Below are 13682 nucleotides of genomic sequence, written 5' to 3'. Positions count from 1 at the left end.
CGATATTATTGTACCTTCATCCTCTTATACCCATATTTTATCCTCTTATATCTCATATACTCGTATTTGATTTACTATGATCATAATAAATTAGAAAATATAATCAATACTATAATCACTAATGACAGATACATGTTTTATATAAATATGTACATGTGTATATATGTCATCATCATCATCATTCATCATTCACTGCTGGATGAAGGACTCTACAACACGCTTTTATTCGTTTGTGTTTTGCGCTACGCTCATCCATCTCACCTCACACATTTTTCTAACTTTATCCACCCATCTTCCTTGTGGCCTACCTTTCAACTTTTTATATTCTCTTGGGTACCATTCCAGCACTTCTCTTGTACATTATTCTAGTCACATGACTCACCCATTGCCATCTAAATATCTCTCCAATATGTCAAGTTTACTTGTCATTCTTCTCACCTACGTATTCCGTTTCCTATCTCTCCTACTCATATTCTTTTACACACATTGGACTTTGTGTAACATTTTGACGTTTGATGTTTAAGTTTCACATGTATGTACATATGTATATATTTCATAACTAACAAAATACATTAATCACAGATCTTTTTCTTCAGGCAAAGTGGCATTTTTTATTTAAAATAGCATTCATTCGCTCAAATGCATTCCATCCTAGTCTCCTTATTTTCTCACGTATAAGTACATATGTAATTTAATTTGGATTTTTTTATATTTACAGACAGTAGCTAGTAAAATGGAAGTGCGATGCAAATGTCATGGGACATCTGGGAGTTGCCAATTGCGCACTTGTTGGAAAGCCACCCCTGACTTTAGAAAGGTCGGAAAAGAGTTGAAAAATCATTACAGGAATGCGTTGATGGTGGGACAGTCCAACGTCGTCAACAGTCCTCCAAAGATAAACAGGCGTCGAAATCGACAGAAGAAGCGCCCTTGGGGACCAGGCAGGAGAGAAAAGGTTTGTTTGGTCTTTCACACAGTTTTCAGTTTTCATTTTGACTTTTTAATTTATTAGAAAACTTTCACAGTGGAAGGAATGGAGAGAACCTATGAACTCTTTGCTGTTTTACGAACGCAGTCCTAGTTTTTGCGAACGAGACCAGAGCCAGGAGATAGCTGGTACGACAGGGAGACGATGTAATAGAGCTCGTGCAGCTCCAGCTCGAGGATCTTGCAGCTCTCTATGCTGTGGACGAGGTCATGATCTGCTTCGCACTCATCATTCTCAACGATGTCGTTGTCGTTTCCATTGGTGTTGTAGAGTTGAATGTGATACATGCGAACGCGATGAATGGGTTGCTGTTTGTAAATAATCCATCTTCCACGATGATTCCAATATAAAAGACATTTTGACTGACTAAAATTCAATCCCAGTGAACGGGGTTTGAGTTCGGGAGGTAATATCATATTACTGAATGTTTACAACAATTCCTTTGAAAGCCAAATTAGTAGCCAAAAGATTTCTTCACATTATAATTCCTTGTAGTGTTTAATTCGAAGAAGTATTCTTGTACTTAAAATTTATATCATCATCAGTAGGTGTGATAATAGTATTATACTCATTCCAAATTTTGACAACTCATTCCATTTTTTATTATATTTAACAACCGGTTTGTCGGGAGGAAATATTTATGAACGTGTAATTTGAATTTTGTGTGAAATTTTTCAAATCGTTTCGGTTTTCGTATAGTGGATAATCTTTCACTGAAATGTGATTAAGAATTTAAGAGGGAAGTCATACAAGCACATGATGAGTGATCACGTATTGTGACGAATACAATTTTATACACGTGTGACGTTCTTTGTGATATTAAAAACAAGACTATAGAATTATTATCATTATATGCTTTTATATAATATAATATTTAATATGTGTACATTTCATAAGTGATCGGTTAGTGCGAAATATATAATTGTAGATGCGTAAGATTGATTATTTATAATATTAAGAATAGTATTTAGTTATTAAAAAATCAGTATTGTAATAATTTTTCATTATTTATTAACTCAATAAACTGTCAAACCTTCATTAGATACTAAAATATAAATAAACAATAAATATTTAGTAAAAATTTTCACTGATGTTTCATTCGATTGAATCGAAATTTTATTTATTTATTATATTTTCAGAGTGTTCTGATTGAATATGTTATTTAATTATATATATATATATATATATATATATATATATATATATATATATATATATATATATATATATATATATTTATCGTACCTTGGTTCACTATTGACTATATTACAAAATCCAATTGATATATGTACATACATATGTATAAATATTTTTATTTTATTTTTACATACTATATACCAGGAAGGCCTTACAGGTAAATCCTAATGCGCCTTTCTGGCCAATTACAAATTACAATTACAATTACACATGCAGCATTTTTATTACAAGTCGTTGAATTATGAGACACTGAAAAACTCGCAAATTAACGAGACATCTATGAATTGTAGATAAATTTTTATTGTACATCAATCATACTTCAAATAGTGGTGACATAGTAGGTAGGAAGAATTTTTAGCCAATTTTTTTTCCGGGAACCGTTTCAACAATGAAATCAGAGAAAATTGGCAAACTCTGATAAGAAACGATCAACCCAAAACGAATCACAAATCCAGGTCTGACCAACAGCATACTCTGAAAAATTCATTTTCATTTGAAACCCGGGCCCAGGAATCGAACCCGGCGCCTCTCGACGCTAAGAAGAAGCTTAACGACCGAGCTATGCTGCTGGCTATATATGTATATATGTATGTTTGAATGTATGTAAGCTGTTACGTGCAAAAATGCTATTGACCAAATAATTATAGCAAAGTTTAAGAATGTTAATGGTATTAGCGGTCATTTTTGTATGGCTTGCTTGTACGTATTTAAACGCATTAAAACATAATTAATTTAGCCATAAAAAATTATAGTTGTACAACATAAAATTCATCAATATACATTACAAACATTTTCGAGTCGAATATTTAATTGATATTACTATACATGTAATATGAGAAATCCGCTAAAAAAAAAAGTATTTTATTTTCTTATAAAAATTATTTGTATATACATATGTTTAATATATATTTATTTGAAATGAACTTTTTATTTAATGAATATTTAAAACAATTAAAAAATCGATAGCCATAGTATTATTAGGTCATCGGTTTTAATTCCATCGAGGACGTGAAGCCTACCCGTTAACTTTTAAGGCTTCCATCCCACCACCGATTTCTGTTCAGTTCAGTCGTGAAAATTAGATTCCGTATCCATTTCCTCGGATTTTCTTCGGTAGCGAACACGGACCCAAGTTCGACCATGATATAAGGTATAACTTCATCCATACAATTTTAGCTTATATTTCATATTTCATCTAAATAAAATTGTTGTTTCAGATATTTTATTATTTCTATTTGAGATATAAAATAATCACAATATGGCCGATTCGCTGGACATTGAATCACTTCCTGAACCAACCGTCCGATACACGTTGGGAACTCGTCTAGGCGCGGGAATATTCGGACAAGTTTACGAAGCCGCGGATAAGGAAGCCGGCGGTAAAAAGGTGGCCATAAAAATACAATCGGTCAATAAAGATTCGGAAAAGTGTTTGCTGGACGAATACAACATCCTGAAAGACTTCTGTCCGAGCAATTCCAACCTGGTCGACTTCTACGGTATCTTCTGCGATAAGAGCTCGCCCGACAAAAAAATATGGTTCGTCTTGGAGGTGCGTATCGATCGAATTAAATTTTATCTTGAATAGATTGTGTTTATTTGTTTCTTCAATAATCGTAAATCCTACTTGTACAGTTTTGCGAGAACGGGCCCGTAATAGATATGGTACGTGGACTTCAAAGCGTCGATAAAAAAATGTCTGAAGAGCATATCGCTTTCATTTTAAAGGAAATTATCAAAGTGAGTAGTAAATTTTAATTAAAAAAAAAAAACAATATAACTGTTTAAATATAAAATAGATACTAGTTCACATTTATAACACCGGTTTTTTTTTTAATTCAACTGGTAAAAACAATACAAATGAGATTAAATGCAGATCTCTACATTATATCCTTATATCTAGGTACAAATGTATTTCAAAACTTCATATAATAAAAAAAATGTTTGTAAATTTAGGCACTGATATACCTCCACGAACAAAATGTTATACACAGAGACATCAGGGCTAGTAATATTCTGTTGACTAAAGAAGGTGAAGTAAAGTTGTCAGATTTTGGTCTTTCTTGTCGCCTATCGAGCAATTTAGGCAAGAGGAATACCACAGTTGGATCACCCAGTTGGATGGCTCCAGAAGTTATCATAGAAGGAGATGCTGGTTATGGGAATAGGGCTGATGTTTGGGCATTGGGTATTACTACAATCGAACTAGCAGACGGAAAAGCTCCTTTCCAAGACATTCATCCCACTAGGGCTCTATTCCAAATCATCAGAAACCCACCCCCAGGATTGCGCCGTCCTTCGAACTGGTCTTTAGATTTAATTGATTTCATAGCTGAATGCTTGGAAAAGAATCCGGAACATCGACCGTATTCGGTGGAATTGATTGAACATCCTTTCATACAAGCGCTGCCCGATAATGACTACCATGTATGAATCAGTAGTATAAAGTGAAGTAAATATAGGTTTTACAGAATGTTTTAAGTTTTTTTAATAATTTTAGTTGACTCAAGAGTTAAAAATTTTGGGTAAAGATTTTGGTCCACTCGGTAAGAACCATCGCATGCCAGAAAGATTGATCAAAAATGGACTTCTCCAAACGGAAGAAAGTCCAGAACCGAAAGCCATGTACGTGGAAGATTTGGCCGCTTTGGAAAATTTAACCGAAGATAATATTTTAGAAGAGTTGCGTGTTAAAATGTCAAAAAAATCATATCAAACATTCATTGGTGACATTCTGCTAATTCTAAATCCGAACTGTGATACTGGTTTATACAATGAAACCGTAAGTTTTCATACAAATTTCAATGAAATGGTACATTCATATACTCATTTTCATGTACTAAATTTTTGATTTCAGATTCAATCCAAGTATAGGTTCAAATCGCGTTCAGATAATGAGCCCCATATCTATTCTGTAGCAGATAGTACATATCAAGACGCTTTCCACCACAATGAACCGCAATATATTATATTTTCCGGTGAGAGTCATTCCGGGAAAACTACAAACATGCTACACGCAATGAGGCATTTAATGTATCTGGGACAAAATCAAGACGCTACATATCAAAGAGTCGAAAAGGCAATGACAATTTTGCAGGCTGCAATAAGTGCAGGGACTACTATTAATCCCAATTCTACCAGATGTATTCTGCAAACTCAAATAACATATGGAAAATCTGGCAAATTCAGCGGTGCCATATTTTGGTTGTATCAATTGGAAAAGTGGAGAATTTCATCGACAGACATGTAAGTATTCCATGATAAACTCCACAGTACAGTAGCCAAAGTATAATCACTAATAATGTTTGTATTATAGGACCCAAGCCAACTTCAATTTGATATATTACTTTTACGATGGAATGGAAGCTGCTGGAAAGCTCGCTGACTTCTGCTTGGACCCAGAACGAAAGTATCGATATTTGAGAATCCCAGAGGTACAATCGAAAAATAAATGCGTGCGCGACGATCCTGTAGGAAACGCTGAAAAATTCAAAGAGCTGGAGCAGTACTTGAAAGATCTGGATTTTGACGATGCCGAGTGCAAAGCTATGTACAAAACTCTAGCGGCAATTTTGATTTTGGGTAACGTAAGATTCAGAGATAGCAACAATGGAGCAGCCGAAGTTGAAAATTTAGACGAAGCTATGAAAGTTGTTACACTTTTGGGACTCGATGACACTAAATTTACTTGGGCACTCATCAACTATTGTTTAATCGAGAAGGGTACTGCTGTTAAAAGAAGGCATAGTACAGACGAAGCTAGAGATGCTAGAGATGTCTTGGCCGGTACCATTTACAGGCGTCTCTTAGATTGGCTTGTCAATTCTATCAATTTGAAGCTATCGTTTAGCAGAGCAGTTTTGTTAGTATTGTTTACTCATTTTATTACACACTAAAGATGAATTGAAATGCATAAAAGTTTTACATTTTAGTGGAGATAAGTATTCTATCAGCTTGTTGGACATGTTTGGATTCGAATGTTTCCACCGAAATCGGTTAGAACAATTGATTGTAAACACAATGAATGAGCAGCTGCTATTTTTATACAATCAACGAATGTTTTCTTGGGAAATGCAAGAACAAGAGGAAGAACAAGTACCGGTTACCAGTTTGCATTATTACGACAACAAATCAGCAGTGGATCAACTCATGGGAAGACCGTTGGGACTCTTTTACATATTGGATGAAGCTTGTCGCACCAACGGAGGACAAGAATACATTATGAGTAAGACAAAATACAAATAAAATCTTCCCTCAATCTGTGATTTTCTCGCTATTTGATTTTATATTATTTTAGCCACCATTAAGAACTCCTCGAAAGGGCCTTACGTGAAGCTGTCAGGAAGTCACGAATTCAGCGTAGCACACTATACAGGCAAAATTAACTACGATGCCAGAGATCTAGCTGATAAAAATCGAGATTTCTTGCCACCTGAAATGATTGAGACATTAAGGGCGTCTACCAATATTCTGATACGTCACTTTTTCACCAATAAGCTGACCAAATCTGGAAGTCTGACAGCACCGACCAACACGTCTACGACAACTGCTAATAAACGAGAAAAAGAAAACGATTCGCATAAAACGAGGGTACAAAACACGAATATATTTTGGTTTTATTGAAATCATAAACTTAGATATAGTATTTTAAGTAGTATATTGTCCTATTTGCAGAAGTATAATACGGAATCGAAGGGGCAGTATTCGCAAGTGCACCGTATGAGAACTGCAGCTGGGACGTTTCGCGCTACCAGTTTAGAACTGTTGAGGGCTCTTTCCCACACGGGTGAAGCTGGTGGTGCTAATTTTGTACGTTGTGTACGATCAGCTCTCACATATGAAGAGTTTGCTTTCCAACCGGATGTTGTACGCCAACAATTGAGGGCTTTGGCCGTACTGGATACAGCAAAAGCAAAGCAACTGGGATACTCCACTCGAATACCCTTTGCCGAATTCTTACGAAGGTAATTTTATGTTAAATACATACTAGGGTTGGTGTCACTCGGTGCGGTAAGGGCCGGGCTGCACCGTGCGACTTGCGAGCGACTGGGACATGCCACACCCATCAACTTGTTTGCCGCACACATTTCCATACATTTTTTCGTGTCGCGCAACTAGTCGACAAAGTTGCACGGTGCGGCCCGGCTCTAAGTGAGGGTGTAACCTCCCCCCCCCCCCCCCATAACCCGAAGTCATAAATTTACAAAGAAAAAAAATCTTCAGTGTCAGATATGAGATTCTTGGCTTGAATAACTGCTACTGCCTTAATAATTCTTGATCTGATCCTAAGTTCAGAATAAAAATGGTCAATGCATTTAAACATCACCTTCTTGTTTTCTTCTTGCTCCAAAGCCAAACTCTTTTTAATCTTCTCTCTATTATGATGTCATAACCATCTGATTTTAAAAGCGCCTGTTCTATTATACTTACATATACATATACACCAATGGGTGACCGCGATTCTCTAGTTGTCTTCTAGCTTCTAGTAATGATAATAAAGGCACCCCTAGCCACCCTTGAGTTGGAATGCCCTTTCATTTTTTATTTTTTTTTGCATGTGTTTGAGATATTTCTACGAAATTCTGTCTGTGAAAAGAGCGAGTCATTCGGCTGCGCTTAAATTAATTTAAAATTTGTAATGTTATATATTTGTATGTATGTATTTGGCATTTGGTGTCACCCCCTTGTGACACCAAATGCAAAATACCACAGTAATTTTTCTAATATTGACAATTTCTACACATTTCATTTTGGCGAAAAGATTTGTCGGCAGACAAACTCTAATTGCGAAATTTTCTGTAGCTTAACACACATTGGGAAACACATTCCGGCCACACAAAGCCCTTGGAAAACAGCGACCATTACAAATAATATTGGTTGTATTGTGTTGTGTACAAAACTTTTACATATTGGAAGACGTATAGCTTTAGAAACATCTACCACAGAAAAATATACAAGTCTGCTAATTTGTTTCCAAAATATTAATTCCATCAATGGATCTAGCCTTCATTAGTTTTTTTATTTCATCAAAATGTTGATAGGGTACGATTAAACAGGCTATTATTGAAAACGATATGATATGTGCGTTATTAACAAAATTACAATTACATTGCATTATTATCTGATAAAAAGTGAAGCGACTACTTAAAGTAAAGACACACAGATAGATACGCGGCACGTGTTTTTTTCGAATTTGTTGAAATTTAAAAGTGCTATCTACATATTGTATTTCACGCAAATTTGCTGTGTATAAAAAAAATGCTGATTGTCCATAGATGTCTCTATTGTATTATATGTACTGGTATGTTTCAAAAATTGTTAGTAATAATAACAAAAATAATCTAACCATATATGTCTTATTATAGTACATATGATGCATTTATGTAATAATATAATAATATTTAAAGAAATGTAAGCGAAACTTCAAAATAATAAGATTGTACGAACTGCATATGGACATGCAACCTCGGTTGCATATACCTACACCCAAATTTGATATGGGAAATCTCTGCGTTGTGAAGATATGTACACCTCTCATCGCCGAAGTCCACGTACGCGTCTCGTGCCGCACTTCCTTCCCATATTTTTAACAATAAAGTCGTGCATTAAAATGGTTTCACTGTCACCATATTTTTATTTACTAGATACAAATTCCTGGCGTTCGATTTCGACGAAAATGTTGACATTTCAAAGGACAACTGCAGATTGTTACTTATACGTCTGAAAATGGAGGGATGGTTGATTGGAAAGTCCAAAGTCTTCCTGAAATATTACAACGAAGAATATCTATCCAGGTGGCGTAAACATTCAATTTAAGATTATATTAAATGTCATCATTAATTTTTAACATTGATAATGGGACCGATTTTCAGACTCTACGAGACCCAAGTGAAGAAGATAATCAAAGTGCAATGTATGATGCGAGCATTTTTGGCTCGCCGTCGAATGGAAAAGAACAAACCGAAAAAACCCGGTGAGGGCAAAAAGTGTGCAAATAGTTATAGATTATTATTTTTTACTAACACGACTTCTTTCGCACAGCACCAGTGTATCGTCAGGCACCTACCGACATGACTGAGGAGGCTGCAGCCATCAAGATACAAAAAGGTGAGCTGGTTAGATTATAAAGTCGCGTATACGCACACACCAAGCATGACGCAAACTCACAATTTGGCAAATTCTTAGCGTTTCGCGGATTCGCGGTGCGCAAGGCTTACGGGCCCCTCGTCAACCGCTCCACGGGTAAGATCGATGAAGAGACCGCCGAGTTTTTGCGGCGTTACACAGCCAAATGGCGCAGTAAAACTATATTCCAGGTCTTGCTGCAGTACCGCGCCGTGCGATACCAAGACCTGGTTAACCTTTCCCAACAGGTAAATATCACCCACCTGTGCCAATCCCACAAGGGTTCCTTCCACGTCTTAAAGAGACTTCCAAGTCGTGTGTTTTGATGTTGAGAGTATTGTGTGTGCAAATTTAAAGCAACAACTGAAAGCCTGTATCGTGTAAGGAGCCCTATAGACGACCCAACCAACTTCTCCTCGAGTTGTGGTTTTTGAATTGGGTTGTTATTCTCGTTGCAGGTGCACATCTACAACCAGGCGACGATGCAGGGTCTGATGAACACTAGTACGGGAGTGTTGTTGGACCGCGTAGACCCTCAATCCAAACCTTTAGAATTCTTAGGAGCCATACAGCCATCAGTGTGGAAATTGCCTTTCAGAATCGATCAATTGCCTTACTTTGATACTACATATATGTGTGATCCATCCATACAATGCAGGTATATATTAATAGATTTGTAATATATCATAAATGGGTCTACCTCACGGGCCCGAATGCGAAACGCCCGAAAACGCAAATATCGGAAGGCAAAGATCGAAAATCGAAAGATCTTAAGTCGAAAGATCAAAAATGATAAACGGTACATACTCACTTCATTTGCGCGAGCAGGATACAGCAGGAATAAGAGGAACAGGCTTTTCCTCCCGTATTCTGCGCGCGCACATTAATACGGGAGTAAAAGCCTGTTCCTCTTGTTCCTGCTGTATCCTGCTCGCGCAAATTAAGTGAGTATGTACCGTTTACCATGCACCCTTTTTTTTGATCTTTCGACTTAAGATCTTTCGATTTTCGATATTTGCCTTCCGATATTTGCGTTTTCGGGCGTTTCACATTCGGGCCCGTGGCGGAGACCGATCATAAATACCCTCACATCAATCAATAGCTTTAAAACCGTCTCAAGAATTTAATCTAACAAAATTGGCGAATACTAAGAAAAAAATCCCCAAAATACACAGACACACACATTTTTTCTAGATTATGAAAACGTGACCAGTAATCGATTCTGAGTTCGAATCAGTCAAAATCTCGAGTTCAAATTTTCGCATGATCACAAAACTTCATCTATTGTTACTAAGTACATACATAGATAAAGTAAAATAGTTAATCGCTAGGCAAGTATCTTTGTCCGTTATTAAATTCCATAGTTTTCAACATACATAGAACTGTCGAATTTGTTATACCATCTCTTGATATCTTATCCAGTGGTAGTTTGTGAGAATTCATAGTGGTGAGGGTGATTAATCGGGCTGTAATAGCTCTATGGGGATGAACAAATGAGACGACTGGCATGTTGATGCACGTGCTTTCATTATGAGAGCCAGAGACGGAGTGGGGTAGCCACTCTGAGCACAGCCGAGTTGGTCCCAACTCGCAGGAAGGTGACCGAAATCGACCATGTCGTATAGCGAGCCGCCACAGCTCGTTGACCATGCCAGTGATCAAATTTAGACAAAAATAGCATGCATATGTACTGGGAGGCTGCAGGCCATATGAACGACAAAAATAGCATGCGTTTTACTATACTTGGAGGCAACCGCTCTGCAGCCCATATGGACTCTGAATTCTTTTCCAACTCACCCGTGAGTTGCGCCCGTGAATTGACTCGTCGATTTCTCTTCAGAAACGTACAATATTTAATGTTTAAAAATGGTTTAACAAGCACCGTCTATCACTTGATTACTAAAATAAAAACCAATCGATGATTTGATATTTTCGCGATTCTTTAAACAAAAATGCAACAGATGTCACCAGGACTGCCACTTAGTCAATTATACCGAGAAATCTTTAACGTCCATTAACTTTCGTGCATTATTACTAGATATCGGATGATCATTAGGGCACAATATAATACGTTTAATAAAAAAAAAACGGTTTTCTACGAAGTTAACAATAGCCACAATGCCTCAAAAGCTTATTGCTCTAATATCCATGCTTTAATCATTACCAAAGATCGGCGTTGCTTTTCAAATACCAATGGACAGCTTCATTGGTTTTCAAAGAAAGAGAGCAAAATAGCATAGTTTTTCTAATAAATTCACAGTTTTGAACCATTTTTTGTGCGAAAATCATCCATCGACCGCCTAAGATTGATCCATGACATGTGTCGCGCATATGCATGCAAGGTCACACTAAACCTCTGGGAGTCTAGAATTATGCGAGTCAAATATTTTTTTGCATGTTCAACTAATTTAAAAATCGCTGACGGTTATACAACCTAGACTTAAGACATATTTTGCAAGCGTTCGGAACTCTTTGGAGGTTTTTTTTTCAACTTTTAATCGCTAGAATAGCGCTAGGAAAAGCCGGGAAATGCCCGGATATATCAAACAATACTGGTCATGCCGAATTCGTTGTTATATGTATATATAATATAAGAAATTCTAATATTTTGGTATCAAAACAGTGCCAAGAATTAACAAACTAGTACAGTAATAAAAGCACTTGACAGTGTTCATTCAAATAATTTGTACTATCAAGATAATTTTGTTTACTATGCACTTGTTAGAAAGCCTAAAGTACATAATTAGTATTAAAATATATATTTATATTATACCTATGCATACTTATATATATATATTTAAAACAATTATTTGATCCATGAGGATAAAACTAAACTAATGTACTATATTTTCAGTGACACTTTAGCAGTCGGATATGACTCGGATCCAGATACTTGGGACGAGCCACTGAAGCGTCGATCGCACGCTGCCAGTCAACATATAAGAAACTCACTGCAAAATGCATATGTCGAACAGGAAATTCCACAACAATGCGAGAAAATAACGCAAGAGTTGATCAATCTGCCTTACTGTAGGGATCCATCCCAACCGGTAAAAAAAATCCCTTCGGATGCCGGTCCCTGTTCCCAATTGAATTACTCCCCGGATCCTTACAATAGACAAAGTTATGGCAACATACAACCACAAGCATGGGACGACGCAGAAACTGCAAATAGACCGATGGTTTATAAGAAAAAGCATGCACCGTCGACTCCATCGAACAAAAGTAAGCAATTCACTCCGTTAACACCGCGAGCGGAATCACCAAAAGGCGACGACGATTGGCAATTCCCAAAGCTTGCACCTATTAAATGTGATAAAAATAAAAATTTATACGGTGGTAGTATGCCTTGCGATATCAATAATCCTATTGAAGAGCTACAAAAGTTGGTTAGTGCCAAAAGTAATGATTTTATAACTGGTGATGATCCACCTTTCAACTTCCAAGCAATGCTGCGTAAAACTCCTAGAAATAGAGCCTCCATGAAACGGGTCGGCGAATCACCAATCTCAATACCTATGCAAACTTCGGTTTCACCCGTTTTTGATAAAAATATTGATACTTTTGACCGACAGCCTACACCAGAGCCAGTACAAGAGAGGCCGCCTTCCCGACCGAAATCTTGCCAAGGTTTCAAGAGGATGGATTCGATTGAACTCTTCAAAATGGCAGTAAAAAGAACAGATTCTTCGCAAAGTTTCAAAACTTGCGTGACAAATGGAAATGTCGGAGAAACAGTCCAATTAGCTCCCGGCATCACCGTCGAAGGCTATGTAGTAGATTTGTAATACATATGTTTGTTTAATAATTCACGTTTTAACATATAAAATGGTTTGAGAGATATATAAATAGTAAAATTATTTTACAAAATTTAAATCATTAATAACTTTCTTATACATTCAGTTATATAATTAACATTATAAGCAATAAAATATATAAAAACTACTAACTCATTTATTTGTAATTTAAATAAATATTTATATTTGAAGGTGAAATCCAGTTCAATCTATATATTATAGATAAATATTCATAAGGTAACTTGTTAAATCTAATTGAGACATTATTTACATATGTATATGTAATAATATAAAAAGTTATTAAATAAACGGAAAAATCATTTTGGTTTATGTATTACTTCAAAACAGGAAAAGCATAAGGGTGGGTTGGCTTTCACAGCTCGGACAATAAGTTCTAGTTCTGGAGCATATTTTCCAGCATGGATGTAGCCTTTTTCCGTACTTAATGATCGGTAGCATTCTTTACATCTTCTCCTCTTGCTTTTCTCAGAACCTTCGTAGTTTTGTAGTAAATGACGTTTCATTTATGGAAGTTCCAAGTTTTGGATATTGGATCGTATAAAAATATTTTGTTG

General features: G+C 36.2%; 2 protein-coding genes across 2 annotated transcripts in view; both read left to right on the top strand.

Moving 5' to 3' along the window:
- The window catches only part of LOC143920420 (protein Wnt-10b-like), a 31331-nt gene extending 30021 nt beyond the window's left edge, over positions 1-1310 (top strand). The window contains exons 5-6 of the mRNA XM_077443305.1: positions 719-955; positions 1026-1310. Coding sequence (XP_077299431.1) covers positions 719-955; positions 1026-1310 — 522 coding nt within the window. The remainder of the gene's footprint in view (positions 1-718; positions 956-1025) is intronic.
- A 2133-nt stretch (positions 1311-3443) lies between these two features.
- Positions 3444-13247, top strand: ninaC (STKc_myosinIII_N_like and MYSc_Myo21 domain-containing protein ninaC). The gene is made up of 15 exons (XM_077442393.1): positions 3444-3737; positions 3821-3925; positions 4142-4612; positions 4686-4967; positions 5043-5431; positions 5502-6047; positions 6118-6410; positions 6483-6775; positions 6860-7149; positions 8830-8979; positions 9058-9173; positions 9233-9292; positions 9371-9558; positions 9769-9968; positions 12165-13247. The coding sequence occupies exons 1-15, from the start codon at positions 3444-3446 to the stop codon at positions 13096-13098; spliced, it is 4611 nt and encodes a 1536-aa protein (XP_077298519.1). The 3' UTR covers positions 13099-13247.
- Positions 13248-13682: the final 435 nt, after the last annotated feature.

Source organism: Arctopsyche grandis, chromosome 12, assembly GCF_051622035.1.
Source record: "Arctopsyche grandis isolate Sample6627 chromosome 12, ASM5162203v2, whole genome shotgun sequence".
NCBI lineage: Eukaryota > Metazoa > Arthropoda > Insecta > Trichoptera > Hydropsychidae > Arctopsyche > Arctopsyche grandis.
This window is presented reverse-complemented; position numbering and strand designations above follow the sequence as displayed.

Excerpts from the sequence above, each read along its gene's own strand:
- ninaC (XM_077442393.1), top strand. The coding sequence starts at position 3,444 with ATGGCCGATTCGCTGGACATTGAATCACTTCCTGAACCAACCGTCCGA. Across the intron at positions 6,776-6,859 it reads ACGATTCGCATAAAACGAGG|AAGTATAATACGGAATCGAA; the intron begins GTACAAAACACG and ends TCCTATTTGCAG. Across the intron at positions 9,559-9,768 it reads TGGTTAACCTTTCCCAACAG|GTGCACATCTACAACCAGGC; the intron begins GTAAATATCACC and ends TTCTCGTTGCAG.